The 12687-nt window shown below is 41.1% G+C and overlaps 1 protein-coding gene across 1 annotated transcript in view; it reads right to left on the bottom strand.

The window, feature by feature from the left end:
• pla2g4f.1 (phospholipase A2, group IVF, tandem duplicate 1) overlaps positions 1-12687 on the bottom strand; it is a 34988-nt gene that overhangs the window by 4669 nt on the left and 17632 nt on the right. Inside the window, exons 7-15 of the mRNA XM_014154479.3 lie at positions 11087-11141; positions 6710-6849; positions 6498-6605; positions 6345-6379; positions 3460-3598; positions 3053-3189; positions 2378-2600; positions 781-898; positions 359-496 (exon numbers count right to left, since the gene is read on the bottom strand). Coding sequence (XP_014009954.1) covers positions 359-496; positions 781-898; positions 2378-2600; positions 3053-3189; positions 3460-3598; positions 6345-6379; positions 6498-6605; positions 6710-6849; positions 11087-11141 — 1093 coding nt within the window. The remainder of the gene's footprint in view (positions 1-358; positions 497-780; positions 899-2377; positions 2601-3052; positions 3190-3459; positions 3599-6344; positions 6380-6497; positions 6606-6709; positions 6850-11086; positions 11142-12687) is intronic.

Below are 12687 nucleotides of genomic sequence, written 5' to 3'. Positions count from 1 at the left end.
GGAGGAATGTGCCAAAATTCACCCAACTTATTGTGGGAAGCTTGTGGAAGGCTACCCGAAACGTTTGACCCAAGTTAAACAATTTAAAGGAAATGCTACCAAATACAAATTGAATGTATGTATACTTCTGACCCACTGGGAATGTGATGAAAGAAATAAAAGCTGAAATAAATAATTCTCTCTACTATTATTCTGACATTTCACATTCTTAAAATAAAGTGGTGATCCTAACTGACCTAAGACAGGCTAAGGTGTATGTACATTTCCGACTTCAACTGTATCTCTCTCTCTCTCTCTCTCTCTCTCTCTCTCTCGCTCTCTGAAATGCATGCACACACACAAATAAGTGTTCTCTCACCAAGCAGATAGGCGATACGCATCTCTGGATGTTTCTTGACCATGTGACCAAGGTAGAATTCACTCCCAAAGTCCTCCGCATGGACATAGGCCCCATACTTTGGGAAGCCGACCTCATATGGTGTGAACTCACACCACTCTAAAAGGATAGGAATAGAAAGATAAACAAATTGTTCAGTTATTATTAAATGTATAGGTCATTTATACTGCAACTGCTATTTTCAATCGGTTGTAAGACATTTTATCTATGTGTCGCCTCCCACTACAAAAACGTTTTTAGTGTATAACTGGATACATAAGGATATGTAAATAACATAAGTTAACACCATCAAAATGTTACAATATTCCTTGCTTCAACATGTGGACCATTGTTTGGGTTTCATTAAAATACATATCAAACATAAGTTGCTAGAACAGCTTTACCAAACTCGGTTGTGGTGCCTTTCACTCCGTCCTTCAGGTTGACAGCAGTACAGATGGGTAAAGGGTTCTGGCCCTCTGATACTGCCTTCTGCTGGTCAGACAGGGTACTGGTTTTCTTCTACAAACCCCACAGGAGAAATCAATGATTTATACAGTATATACAATGCTAATGTGGGGCGCTGTGTTGAAGCCACCGTGCCTCCATCTTGGCACTCTCCCACCATTGTAAAACATAATTTGGAAGCTATAGGAATGCATTTATTAATGTCTACATTCATTTTTGCCACCTTTATTCTATTCCGAAAGGGTTGTTTGGATCCTAGATGGTGGTTGGTTGATAGCAGGGAGTTAGGGCACCACAATCCCCACATTCCATGGGTAGTGACAGCCAGGCTGAAGTGGCTGACTGAGCACAGAGCAAGGCTTGCTGTGACATCAGAGAGACCTGGTGATACACACTCCCAGACCCACAGTGTGGAGTGTGAGAGACTTGACTGAGAAAGCAGGTTGCCAGCCAACCCTGCTCCATTCAAATAGAAAGCTGCCTCTCAATAATTAAGACTATCTAGATTGCCACACAGTTACAAAGTTAAATACTAGGTCGGGTACATCGCATTTGAATCTACTATCTAAGTGAAGAGCCAATTCTGCCCCTCTTTTCTGATTTGGTGGCTCATTTCTTTAGCGGGTGTAACAAATAGTCATGTCAGTCATGCTTTGTTTTGACAGGATTGATTTACCCATGTTTCTGGATCTGCTCGATCCTATAGTCATTTTATTGTGTTCCGTGCCTACCAGCAATCATCCTGCTATTTGATTATACTCATTTAATCAGATTCATCTCTGGTAAACTCTAGCAATCAGAATAGGCTGAAGACAGAGGTTTGTTCTTGGTTGTTAGAGTTCTCACCAATGATTTATATATACACTAGATGACTGACAGGGGGGCGCTGTGTTGATACCACCGTGCCTCCGTCTTGGTACTCCCCCACCGTAGTAAAAAAGTATTTTGGAAGCTATATCATGCATTTATTAATGTCTACATTTGTTTTTACCACATTATTATTTTACAGACACCTTAATGCATACTTTGAAATTATATTACGTGAGCTAAACATACATTTTCCTTAAAGTATATATTTTTTAGAGATTACTAATGTTACTGTACCCAACACAACAAAAAATACTTAAATACATGTAATTTTGTCCTTGAAAAATGTAATTGAAATACTTTAGAATTCATTCCCATGGAGGACTGCTCCTACTGGGGAGTACCAATATGGCCAACTGGTGGCTTCAAAGCCTCTCAATGGCCAATAGCATCAGCAATCCAGGGTTTATATACATCATTGGGAGAAATCAATCTGTCAAATACGCTGCTGCAACCAAATTCGCAAAACACATTATGTAAAGTATCATAACTCAGTGTGAAAGACATAATAGTGGGTCTTTAGAAAAAACATCTCATATAGTTTCAATGTAATTAAAGGCACTATAATTACAGGCGACAAAACCATTTCTGCGGAACTTCTTCCTATTGAAGTGTGATTAGTACAGTGTGTATTGTAAAGTATGAGTGTACAGTAGGCTGCTGTACCTTCCCATAAAGGCAGTGCTCAATGACCAGACCCCACATGTCTATGAGTGACACCATATGTCCCTCCTTCTCTTTCTCTGCCATCTGGTGTTTGTAGTACTGCAGATTCTCAGTGGTGAAGGCACTGAGGAAGCTCTTGGTGATTTCCTCCTCCATAGCCGAGATGGACTCATCCATATCACGCTGTGACCAATCTGCTTCCTGATACAGGGCGGCTAAGGCCCTGTTGAACAGGAATGTGTTATGTCACTTACTGTAAGTAGGAGTCTCAGTAGTATAAACGTAGTAAGTGAAGACAGGTTACAGTACTGTGGAGATTACAGAGTAAAAATACCTGTGAGCCAAAACTGTCTGAGCTCATAAGGAAATTCAAAGTGACAAAATGTTGTTTGTTAGTTTTTGTTTTGTTTGTTTGTTTGTTTGTTTGTTTGTTTGTTTGTTTGTTTGTTTGTTTGTTTGTTTGTTTGTTTGTTTGTTTGTTTGTTTGTTTGTTTGTTTGTTTGTTTGTTTGTTTGTTTGTTTGTTTGTTTGTTTGTTTGTTTGTTTGTTTGTTTGTTTGTTTGTTTGTTTGTTCGTTTGTTCGTTCATTCATTCATTCATTCATTCATTCATTCATTCATTCAGCTTATAGTATACTGCAGATTTAATTGCAATGGAGATAAATGCCATGCTTACCATGTGGAGCCTGACACACCAGTGATGTAGCTCACAGCGTCCAGTAGGCCCAGTCTCTGCAGACCCTTCAGACTGCCATACAGGCCGGTCATTGCTCTGGTCCCTCCCCCTGAGCCAACCACAGCTATAACAGGCAACTGGGGGAAGAAAGTCAAACAACATCTCTGGTTGGATCTTCCATCTGTCAGTCAATCCGTTTTAACACATTCTGTTGAGACTTGTTTCGTAATGACAGTGGACGACATCTGCACACCACAGTAGAAATGAGCAATTTCCCCACAACAATGAGACTGAAAAAAGACAAACAAATTTGCTCAGCATCAATATTCAGTCTCCATTAGTGTTGAAATTATGGATGATAAGCAGCAATTAGTGCAGTGTGTAAATTAGTGCATAAAAATCATCACCTTTTTAGGGTCAGGGGGAGAGGTGAGGCCCAACTCTTTTCGTAAGGCCTGGCCCACTAGCACCTTTCTCTTCTTCAGAAATTCTTTTTCCTCCGGAGGGATGTCAAAATCAAGACGCACCTCAAATTCAATGTCTGGGCTGTGGATTTACAGAGGCCATACAATACACCCACCCACCCGCGCACGAACCCACGCGCGCATGCACACACACACACACACACACACACCCACCCACACACACACACACACACACACACACACACACACACACACACACACACACACACACACACACACACACACACACATCTAACACATTAATAACAACTAAATATGCCACGTGTTTGCATACTTCTGAATGAAATGAAGAGTTTATTTCCATCTATATCTATATCAACCAATTCTTTGTGTTTTTTTCATCAGAAATTATTGCTTATGGATACCTTCATGTGTGTGTAAAATATTACTGTTCTCAGATTTTTTTATGAATAGATTTTAGATGTGTATGAAAATGAAAACGCTATACGCACATCTATTGTTTAGCTGGAATGGAAGGTTAGCATCCTGTATATTTATTTGACTGTGATATGTGGTTGTCTCACCTAGCTATCTTAAGATCAATGCACTTAATGTATGTCGCTCTGGATAAGAACATCTGCTAAAGGACTAAAATGTCAAATGTAAAAGTTTTACATACAGATCTCATATTACTGTATAAAATTATTATTACAAATATATATATATATATATATATATATATATATATATATATATATATATATATATATATATATATATATATATATATATTATATATATACAGGACCAGTCAAAAGTTTGGACATACCTACTCATTCAAGGGTTTTTTCTTATTTTTACTATTATCTATATTGTAGAATAGTGAAGACATCAAAAATATGAAATAACACATATGGAGTCATGTAGTAACCAAAAAAGTGTTAAACAAATCAAAATATATTTTAGATTTTAGATTCTTCAAAGTAGCCACCATCTGCCTTGATGACAGCTTGCATACTCTTGGCATTCTCTCAACCAGCTTCACCTGAAATGGTTTCCTACAGTCTTGAAGGAGTTCCCATATATGCTGAGCACTTGTTGGTTGCTTCTCCTTCACTCTGTGGTCCAACTCATCCCAAACCATCTCAATTGGGTTGAGGTGAGGTGATTGTGGAGGCCAGGTCATCTGATGCAGCACTCCATCACTCTCCTTCTTTGTCAAATAGCCTTTACACAGCCTGGAGGTGTGTTTTGGGTCATTGCCCTGTTGAAAAACAAATGATAGTCCCACTAAGCACAAACCAGATGGGATGGCATATTGCTGCAGAATGCTGTGGTAGCCATGCTGGTTAAGTGTGCCTTGAATTCTAAACAAATCACTGACAGTGTCACCAGCAATGCACCCCCACACCATCACACCTCCTCCTCCATGCTTCATGGTGGGAACCACACATGCGGAGATCATCCGTTCACCTACTCTGTGTCTCACAATGACACAGCGGTTAGAACCAAAATTCTCAAATTTGGACTCATCAGACCAAAGGACAAATTTCCACCGGTCTAATATTTTGCTTGTGTTTCTTGGCCCAAGCAAGTCTCTTCTTCTTATTGGTGTCCTTTAGTAGTGGTTTCTTTGCAGCAATTCGACCATGAAGGCCTGATTCATGCAGTCTCCTCTGAACAGTTGATGTTGAGAAATGTCTGTTACTTGAACTCTGTGAAGCATTTTTTTGGTCTGCAATTTCTGAGGCTGGTAACTCCAATGAACTTATTGTCTGCAGCAGATGTAACTCTGGGTCTTCCTTTCCTGTGGCGGTCCTCACGAGAGCCAGTTTCATCATAGCGCTTGATGAAACTGGCAATTGCACTTGAAGAAACGTTCAAAGTTCTTACATTTACATTTTAGTCATTTAGCAGACGCTCTTATCCAGAGCGACTTACAGTAGTGAATGCATTCATTTCATTTCATACATTCATACATTTCTTTCTGTGCTGGCCCCCCGTTCCAGATTGATTGACCTTCATGTCTTAAAGTTATGATGGACTGTAATTTCTCTTTGCTTATTTGAGCTGTTCTTGCCATAATAAGGACTTGGTCTTTTACCAAATAGGGCTATCTTCTGTATATCGGCCCTACCTTGTCACAACACAACTGATTGGCTCAAACACATTAAGAAGGAAAGAAATTCCAGAAATGAACTTTTAACAAGGCACACCTGGTAATTGAAATAAATTCCAGGTGACTTCCTCATGAAGCTGGTTGACAGATGTCAAGAGTGTGCAAAGCTGTCATCAAGGCAAAGGGTAGCTTCTTTGAAGATTCTCAAACATAAAATATATTTGGATTTTTGTAACACTTTTTTGGTTACTACATGATTCTATATGTGTTATTTCTTAGTTTTGATGTCTTTACTATTATTCTACAATGTAGAAAATAGTAAAAATAGAGAAAAACCGTTGAATGAGTAGCTGTGTCCAAACTTTTGACTGGTGCCGTCTATATATACTCCCAAGTGGCGCAGCGGTCTAAGGCACAGCATTGCAGTGCTAGAGGCGTCGCTACAGACCCTGGTTCGATCCAGGGCTGTATCACAACCGGCCATAGCTGTACTACTTATTTCTCTGTAACTGAGGCAGATATATAGCATTTGACAAAAAAACATGAATATTTGTCTCTCTGAAATGAAACTGTCAAGTGAAAGATTTTAAACAAATACATGCTTGTCATTGAACAATGCCATGCCATGATTAGATAGTGAAAAAACAATACAAGCTATTTTAATATTTCTGAAAATGGATATATAGCGTTTTGGAAAGAAACTCTTCAAATACTGATGGTTTGTTTCGTAAAAAGGAAAGCACTTTACCAGTCCTCTGTTCTCAAATGTAGATCCACCATGTCCTGTGAAGGGGCAGTGTCAATCATATGGGCTTTATAAGCATCGTTCATCAATAAGCTTTCTTTGGCACTTTATGCACACACTAGAAGGGTGCAAAGACTTAAATTAGGTATACCATACCTCTCCCACAGGTAAGGATACTTTGAAATCATTACTGGCTGGAAGGTGCAGGAGTGGAACAGTAGACAAGCCAGTGACATTTGGATCTTCTACCTCACCCATTTTATCCTGGGGATACAAATCACATGATTGTGGAATTTACAAAAAAATGATATGGAACTTGTATAAAGATGGGGAAGATATTGGACAAGTGAAGGATAAGTTAACCGCACCCTCATGCAAAGCTCTGTCTCCAGGTCTCTGTTGATGTAGTAGCGCAGAGTTTTGGTCAGGTTGGATGTTTTCTCAGGAGCAAGAATCTTATGCTCTTCTGGAAAGGCCCCACGCATTTTCAGGACCACATTCTGCTCCACTAGAACAATAACAACATAGATGTGGTTGCTCAGTTCAGTGATCTATGAATATCCTGTGTAGACCGGTCTGATTATGCTCACACAGACAGACAGACAGACAGATAGACAGACAATACATACATACATTGGGAGGTATTTAGAGAATAAGTGGCCCCTTATGATCACTCTACTAGATAGGACTAGACAGAGGGGAGCAACTGGTTTAGGAAGAATGCAAATGGTAGTAACAGAGTAGACATCCCCCAGGCATGTCCTCACACTAAACAGACAAAACTAGTTTAAACCAGAAACTGATGACTCATTTTATTTATTTATTTTTATTTCACCTTTATTTAACCAGGTAGGCTAGTTGAGAACAAGTTCTCATTTGCAACTGCGACCTGGCCAAGATAAAGCATAGCAATTCAACACGTACAACACAGAGTTACACATGGAATAAACAAAACATACAGTCAATAATACAGTAGAACAAAAGAAAACAAAAAGTCGAGTGGGTGCTACGAGTGGGTGCTGCTATGGTGACCGGTGAGCTGAGATAAGGCGGGGCTTTACCTAGCAGAGACTTGTAGATAACCTGTAGCCGGTGGGTTTGGCGACGAGTATGAAGCGAGAGACAACCAACAAGAGCGTACAGGTCGCAATGGTGGGTTTCCAATCTTTGGAATCTCAGATGATACGAAAGAGAGGTTGAACAGGCTAGTAATAGGGGTTGCAACAATTTCGGCAGATAATTTTAGAAAGAGAGGGTCCAGATTGTCTAGCCGGGCTAATTTGTATGGGTCCAGATTTTGCAGCTCTTTCAGAACATCAGCTATCTGGATTTGGGTGAAGGAGAAATGGTGGGAGCTTTGGCGGGTTGCTGTGGAGGGTGCCGGGCAGTCGATCGGGTTAGGGGTAGCCAGGTGGAAAGCATGGCCAGCTGTAGAGAAATGCTTATTGAAATTCTCAATTATAGTGGATTTATTGGCGGTAACAGTGTTTCCTAGCCTCAGAGCAGTGGGCAGCTGAGAGGAGGTGCTCTAATTCTCCATGGACTTTACAGTGTCCCAGAACTTTTTTGAGTTAGTATCACAGGATGCAAATTTCTGTTTGAAAAAGCTAGCCGTAGCTTTTCTAACTGCCTGTGTATATTTCTTCCTAACTTCCCTGAAAAGTTGCATATCACGGGGGCTATTCGATGCTAATGCAGAACGCCACAGGATGTTTTTGTGCTGGTCAAGGGCAGACAGGTCTGGAGTGAACCAAGGACTATATCTATTCCTAGTGCAACATTTTTTGAATGGGGCATACTTATTTGAGATGGTGAGGAAGGCACTTTTAAAGAATAGCCAGGCATCATCTACTGGCGGGATGAGGTCAATGTCATTCCAGGATACCCCGGCCAGGTCGATTAGAAAGGCTTGCTCGCAGAAGTGTTTTAGGAAGCGTTTGAAAGTGATGATGGGTGGTCGTTTGGTCGCAGACCCATTACGGATGCAGGCAATGAGGCAGTGATCGCTGAGATCTTGATTGAAAACAGCAGAGGTGTATTTGGAGGGCGAGTTAGTTAGGATGACATCTATGAGGGTGCCCGTGTTTACGGTTTTGGGGTTGTACCTGGTAGGTTCATTGATCATTTGTGTGAGATTGAGGGCATCAAGCTTAGATTGTAGGATGGCCAGGGTGTTAAGCATGTCCCAGTTTAGGTCACCTAGTAGCACGAGCTCAGAAGATAGATGGGGGGCAATCAATTCACATATGGTGTCGAGGGCACAGCTGGGGGCAGAGAGAGGTCTATAGCAAGCGGCAACAGTGAGAGACTTGTTTCTGGAAAGGTGAATTTTTAGAAGTAGAAGCTCAAATTGTTTGGGTACAGACTTGGATAGTAATACAGAACTCTGCAGGCTATCTTTGCAGTAGATTGCAACACCGCCCCCTTTGGCAGTTCTATCTTGCCGGAAAATGTTATAGTTAGCAATGGAGATTTCAGGGTTTTTGGTGGTTTTCCTAAGTCAGGATTCAGACACGGCTAAGACATCCGGGTTGGCAGAGTGTGCTAAAGCAGTGAGTAAAACAAACTTAGGGAGTAAGCTTATAATGTTAACATGCATGAAACCAAGGCATTTTACGGTTACAGAAGTCAACAGATGAGAGCACCTGGGGAGTGGGAGTGGAGCTAGGCACTGCAGGACCTGGATTAACCTCCACATCACCAGAGGAACAGAGGAGAAGTAGGATAAGGGTACGGCTAAAGGCTATACGAACTGGCCGTCTAGCACGTTCGGAACAGAGTGTAAAAGGAGCAGGTTTCTGGGCACGATAGCATAGATTCAAGGCATAGTGTACAGACAAAGGTAAGGTAGGAGGAGAGTATATTGGAGGTAAACCTAGGCATTGAGTAATGATGAGAGAGATATAGTCTCTGGAGACGTTTAAACCAGGTGATGTCATCGCATATGTTGGAGGTGGAACAACATGGTTGGTTAAGGCATATTGAGCAGGGCTAGAGGCTCTACAGTGAAATAAGACAGTAATCACTAACCAGGACAGTAATGAACGAGGCATATTGATATTAGAGAGAGGCATGCTGTCACATTCTTCGTCGTCTGAAGATAAAGAGAAATCACTGTCGGACCAATACGCAGCGGGTTGCGTGCTCAACATCATATTTATTAAATACGTTGAACACGGAAAAAAACAAGAAATGCAGAAAACACGACTGGAGACAGTTTTGCAGGCAATGACAACTAGCAGTGCAAAATCAACTAACCACAAAACCCCAGGTGAAAACAAGCTCCTAATATATGACTCTCAATCAGGAACAACGAAGTACAGCTGTTCCTGATCGAGAGCCACACAGACAACAAAGAAATACACAAACCAGAAAAACCCTAGACAACCAAAAACCAGAACATACACCCAAACCCCGGAACACATAAATATAACACCCCTCTACGCTACACATAACCCCCGGACCACATAAAACAAATACCCTCTGCGACGTCCTGACCAAACTACAGTTACAAATAATCCCTAAAACTGGTCAGGACGTGACACATGCGTAGCCAAGGGAACATATGGGTCCAGTGAGTGCTTGGGCTGACTGGGGACACGGCGATTCAGACAGTTAGCAGGCCGATGCTAACAAGCTAACAGTTAGTAGGCCGGGGCTAAACAAGCTAGCAGTTAGCAGACTGGGTTAGCAAGCAAGCAGTTGGCAGACCGGGTTAGCAAGCAAGCAGTTGGCAGACCGAGGCTAGCAGTTAGCAGACCGGGACAAGCAAGCTAGCAGTTAACAGACCGGGGCTAGCAAGTTAGCCTTTGGGGGACATCGCGATCGGGGCCGTCTAGCACGATCGGAACAGAGTGTATATGGGTCCGCGATTGGGGAAGTCTGTTTTTGCCTCTTTGTGCGGTGACGTCGATAGACCAGTTATGGAATTAGTAGGGTTCCAAGTAGCTCTAGGTAGCTAGTAGGCCGCGGTTAGCAGAATGGGCCTTCAGCGGACGTCGCGCCTGAGGGGCCTGTTGGAATCCTCGGGCAGATTATGTCGGTATTTCAGTCGGTGAGGATCGGCAGGGTTCCATGCCCCGTACCGGCAGTAGAAGGGGTCCGGATATTGTAGCCCAGGAGTGGGTTTCGGTGGTAGCACAGGAGCCCTGTCCGGGCTAGCTTCAGGCTAATTGGTGCTTGCGCCGGGATGGAAGCGCGGGATTGCGGTTAGCTAGTTGCGAAGATCCAGATGAAAATGTTCAGAGTTTGCGGTAGGAATCCGGGGATATGGGGAACATTTTTTAATAATAATAGGTCCGTTATGCTCTGGTTTGAGTCACGTTGTTCGAACTGGCGAGAGCTTTCCGAGCTCAAGGTTAGCTGATGACCGCTAGCAATGGTTTGCTGACTGATAGCTGGTAGGTAGTTAGCTGGCTAGCTTCAGTTGAGGGATTCCAGATCCGAAGTAAATAGAAATACTTTAGAAAAAAAACAGATCCACGCCACATTGGGTGAGGCGGGTTGCAGGAGAGTATTTAGAAGTTGAGGTTTAGGAAAATATTTTTAAAAGATATGCGAAGAAAAATATGTAATGAGGACATTGCAAGCAACTTTGCAGCAGGGGCAGTCTTTAGACTGATAGAACTTTCTTCTTTAATTTTGCAAACATTTTATGAGTCAAGTAAAGGCCAAACTATGTTCAACAGGCACCTGGAGAAATAAGCAGACCTGATACAGTAGATAATAATTTGAATGATACTCACTGGCAGTGGTCATCAGCTTTTCTACATTCACATCCAGAGTAGAGAATGGGGAGGCCTAGGACAAAGTATACTACAATAATCAGCATATAGAATTGCCTTCTGTTCGTGGGTGTGAATTATTTGCCTTAATTTTGTACAGCATTACATTACACATACAGTTCCTTCAGATGGTATTCACACCCCTTAACTTATTCCACATTTTGTTGTGTTACAAATTGGGATTAAAATAAATGTAATTGTCTTTTTGTTTTTGTTTTTTACGATCTACACCAAATACTCTGTAATGTCAAAGTGGAAGAAAAATTACAACATTTTTAAAGGTATATGAAAAAATAAAACACTAATATATCTTGTTTAAATAAGTGTTGAAGTCCCTGAGTCAATACATGTTAGAATCACTTTTGGCAGTAATTACAGCTGTGAGTCTTTTTGGGAAAGTCTCTAAGAGCTTTGCACACCTGGATTGTACAATATTTGCCTATTATTATTTTTTAACCTCTTCAAGCTCTGTCAAGTTGGTTGCTGATTATTGCTAGACAGCCATTTTCAAGTCTTGCCATAGATTTTCAAGCCGACTTAAGTCAAAACTGTAACTAGGCCACATTCAAGCAAATCCAGGAACATTCAAGCAACACCAGTGTACTGTATATTTGGCCTTGAGTTTAAAGTTTTTGTCCTGCTGAAAGGTGAATTTGTCTCCCAGTGTCTGTTGGAAAGCAGACAGTACTTGGTTTCCTCTAGGATTTTCCCTGTGGTCAGCTCTATTCTGTTTCTTTTTATGCCCCCAAAAAACTCTCTAGTCCTTGCTGATGACAAGTATATCCATAACATGCTTGAAAATATGAATGTGTTGTGATGTGTTTGACCAAACATAATGCTTTGTATTCAGGACAAAAAGTTAATTTATTTGCCACACTTTAGTGCATTATTGCAAACAGGGTGTAGGTTTAGGAATAGTTGTATTATGTACACTGTATTCTTTTCACTCTGTCATTTAAGTTAGTATTGTGGAGTAACTAAAATGTTGTTGATTCATCCTTAGTTTTCTTCTATCACAGCCATTAAACTGTTTTATAATCACCATTGGCCTCATGATGAAATCCCTGCATGGTTTCCTTACTCTCTGGCAACTGAGTTAGGAAGGATGCCTGTAAATTTGTAGTGACTGGGTGTGTTGATTCACCATCCAAAGCATAATTAATAACTTCACCATGCTCAAACTGATATTTATTGTCTGCTTTTTTCAAATGTTTTACCCATCTATCAATAGGTGCCCTTCTTTGCGACGCATTAGAAAACCTCCCTGGACTTTGTGGTTGAATCTGCACTTGAAATTCACTACTTGACTGAAAGACCTTAAAGATAATTGCATGTGTGGGGTATATAACCATATTGACTACCTTTATTGCACATAGAGTGAGTCCATGCAACTTATTATGTGACTTGTTAAGCTTGACTCAAGACATTTCAGCTTTTCATTTTTTATTAATTTGTCAAAATTGTGGGGCATTGTGGGATATAGTGTGTAGATCAGTGGCACAAAATCTCAATTTAATCCATTTTAAATTCAGGCTGTAACACAAAATGTGGAAAAAGGGGTG

This window comes from Salmo salar, chromosome 18 (genome assembly GCF_965601325.2).
Source record: "Salmo salar chromosome 18, fSalSal1, whole genome shotgun sequence".
NCBI classification, from domain to species: Eukaryota; Metazoa; Chordata; class Actinopteri; order Salmoniformes; family Salmonidae; genus Salmo; species Salmo salar.
This window is presented reverse-complemented; position numbering and strand designations above follow the sequence as displayed.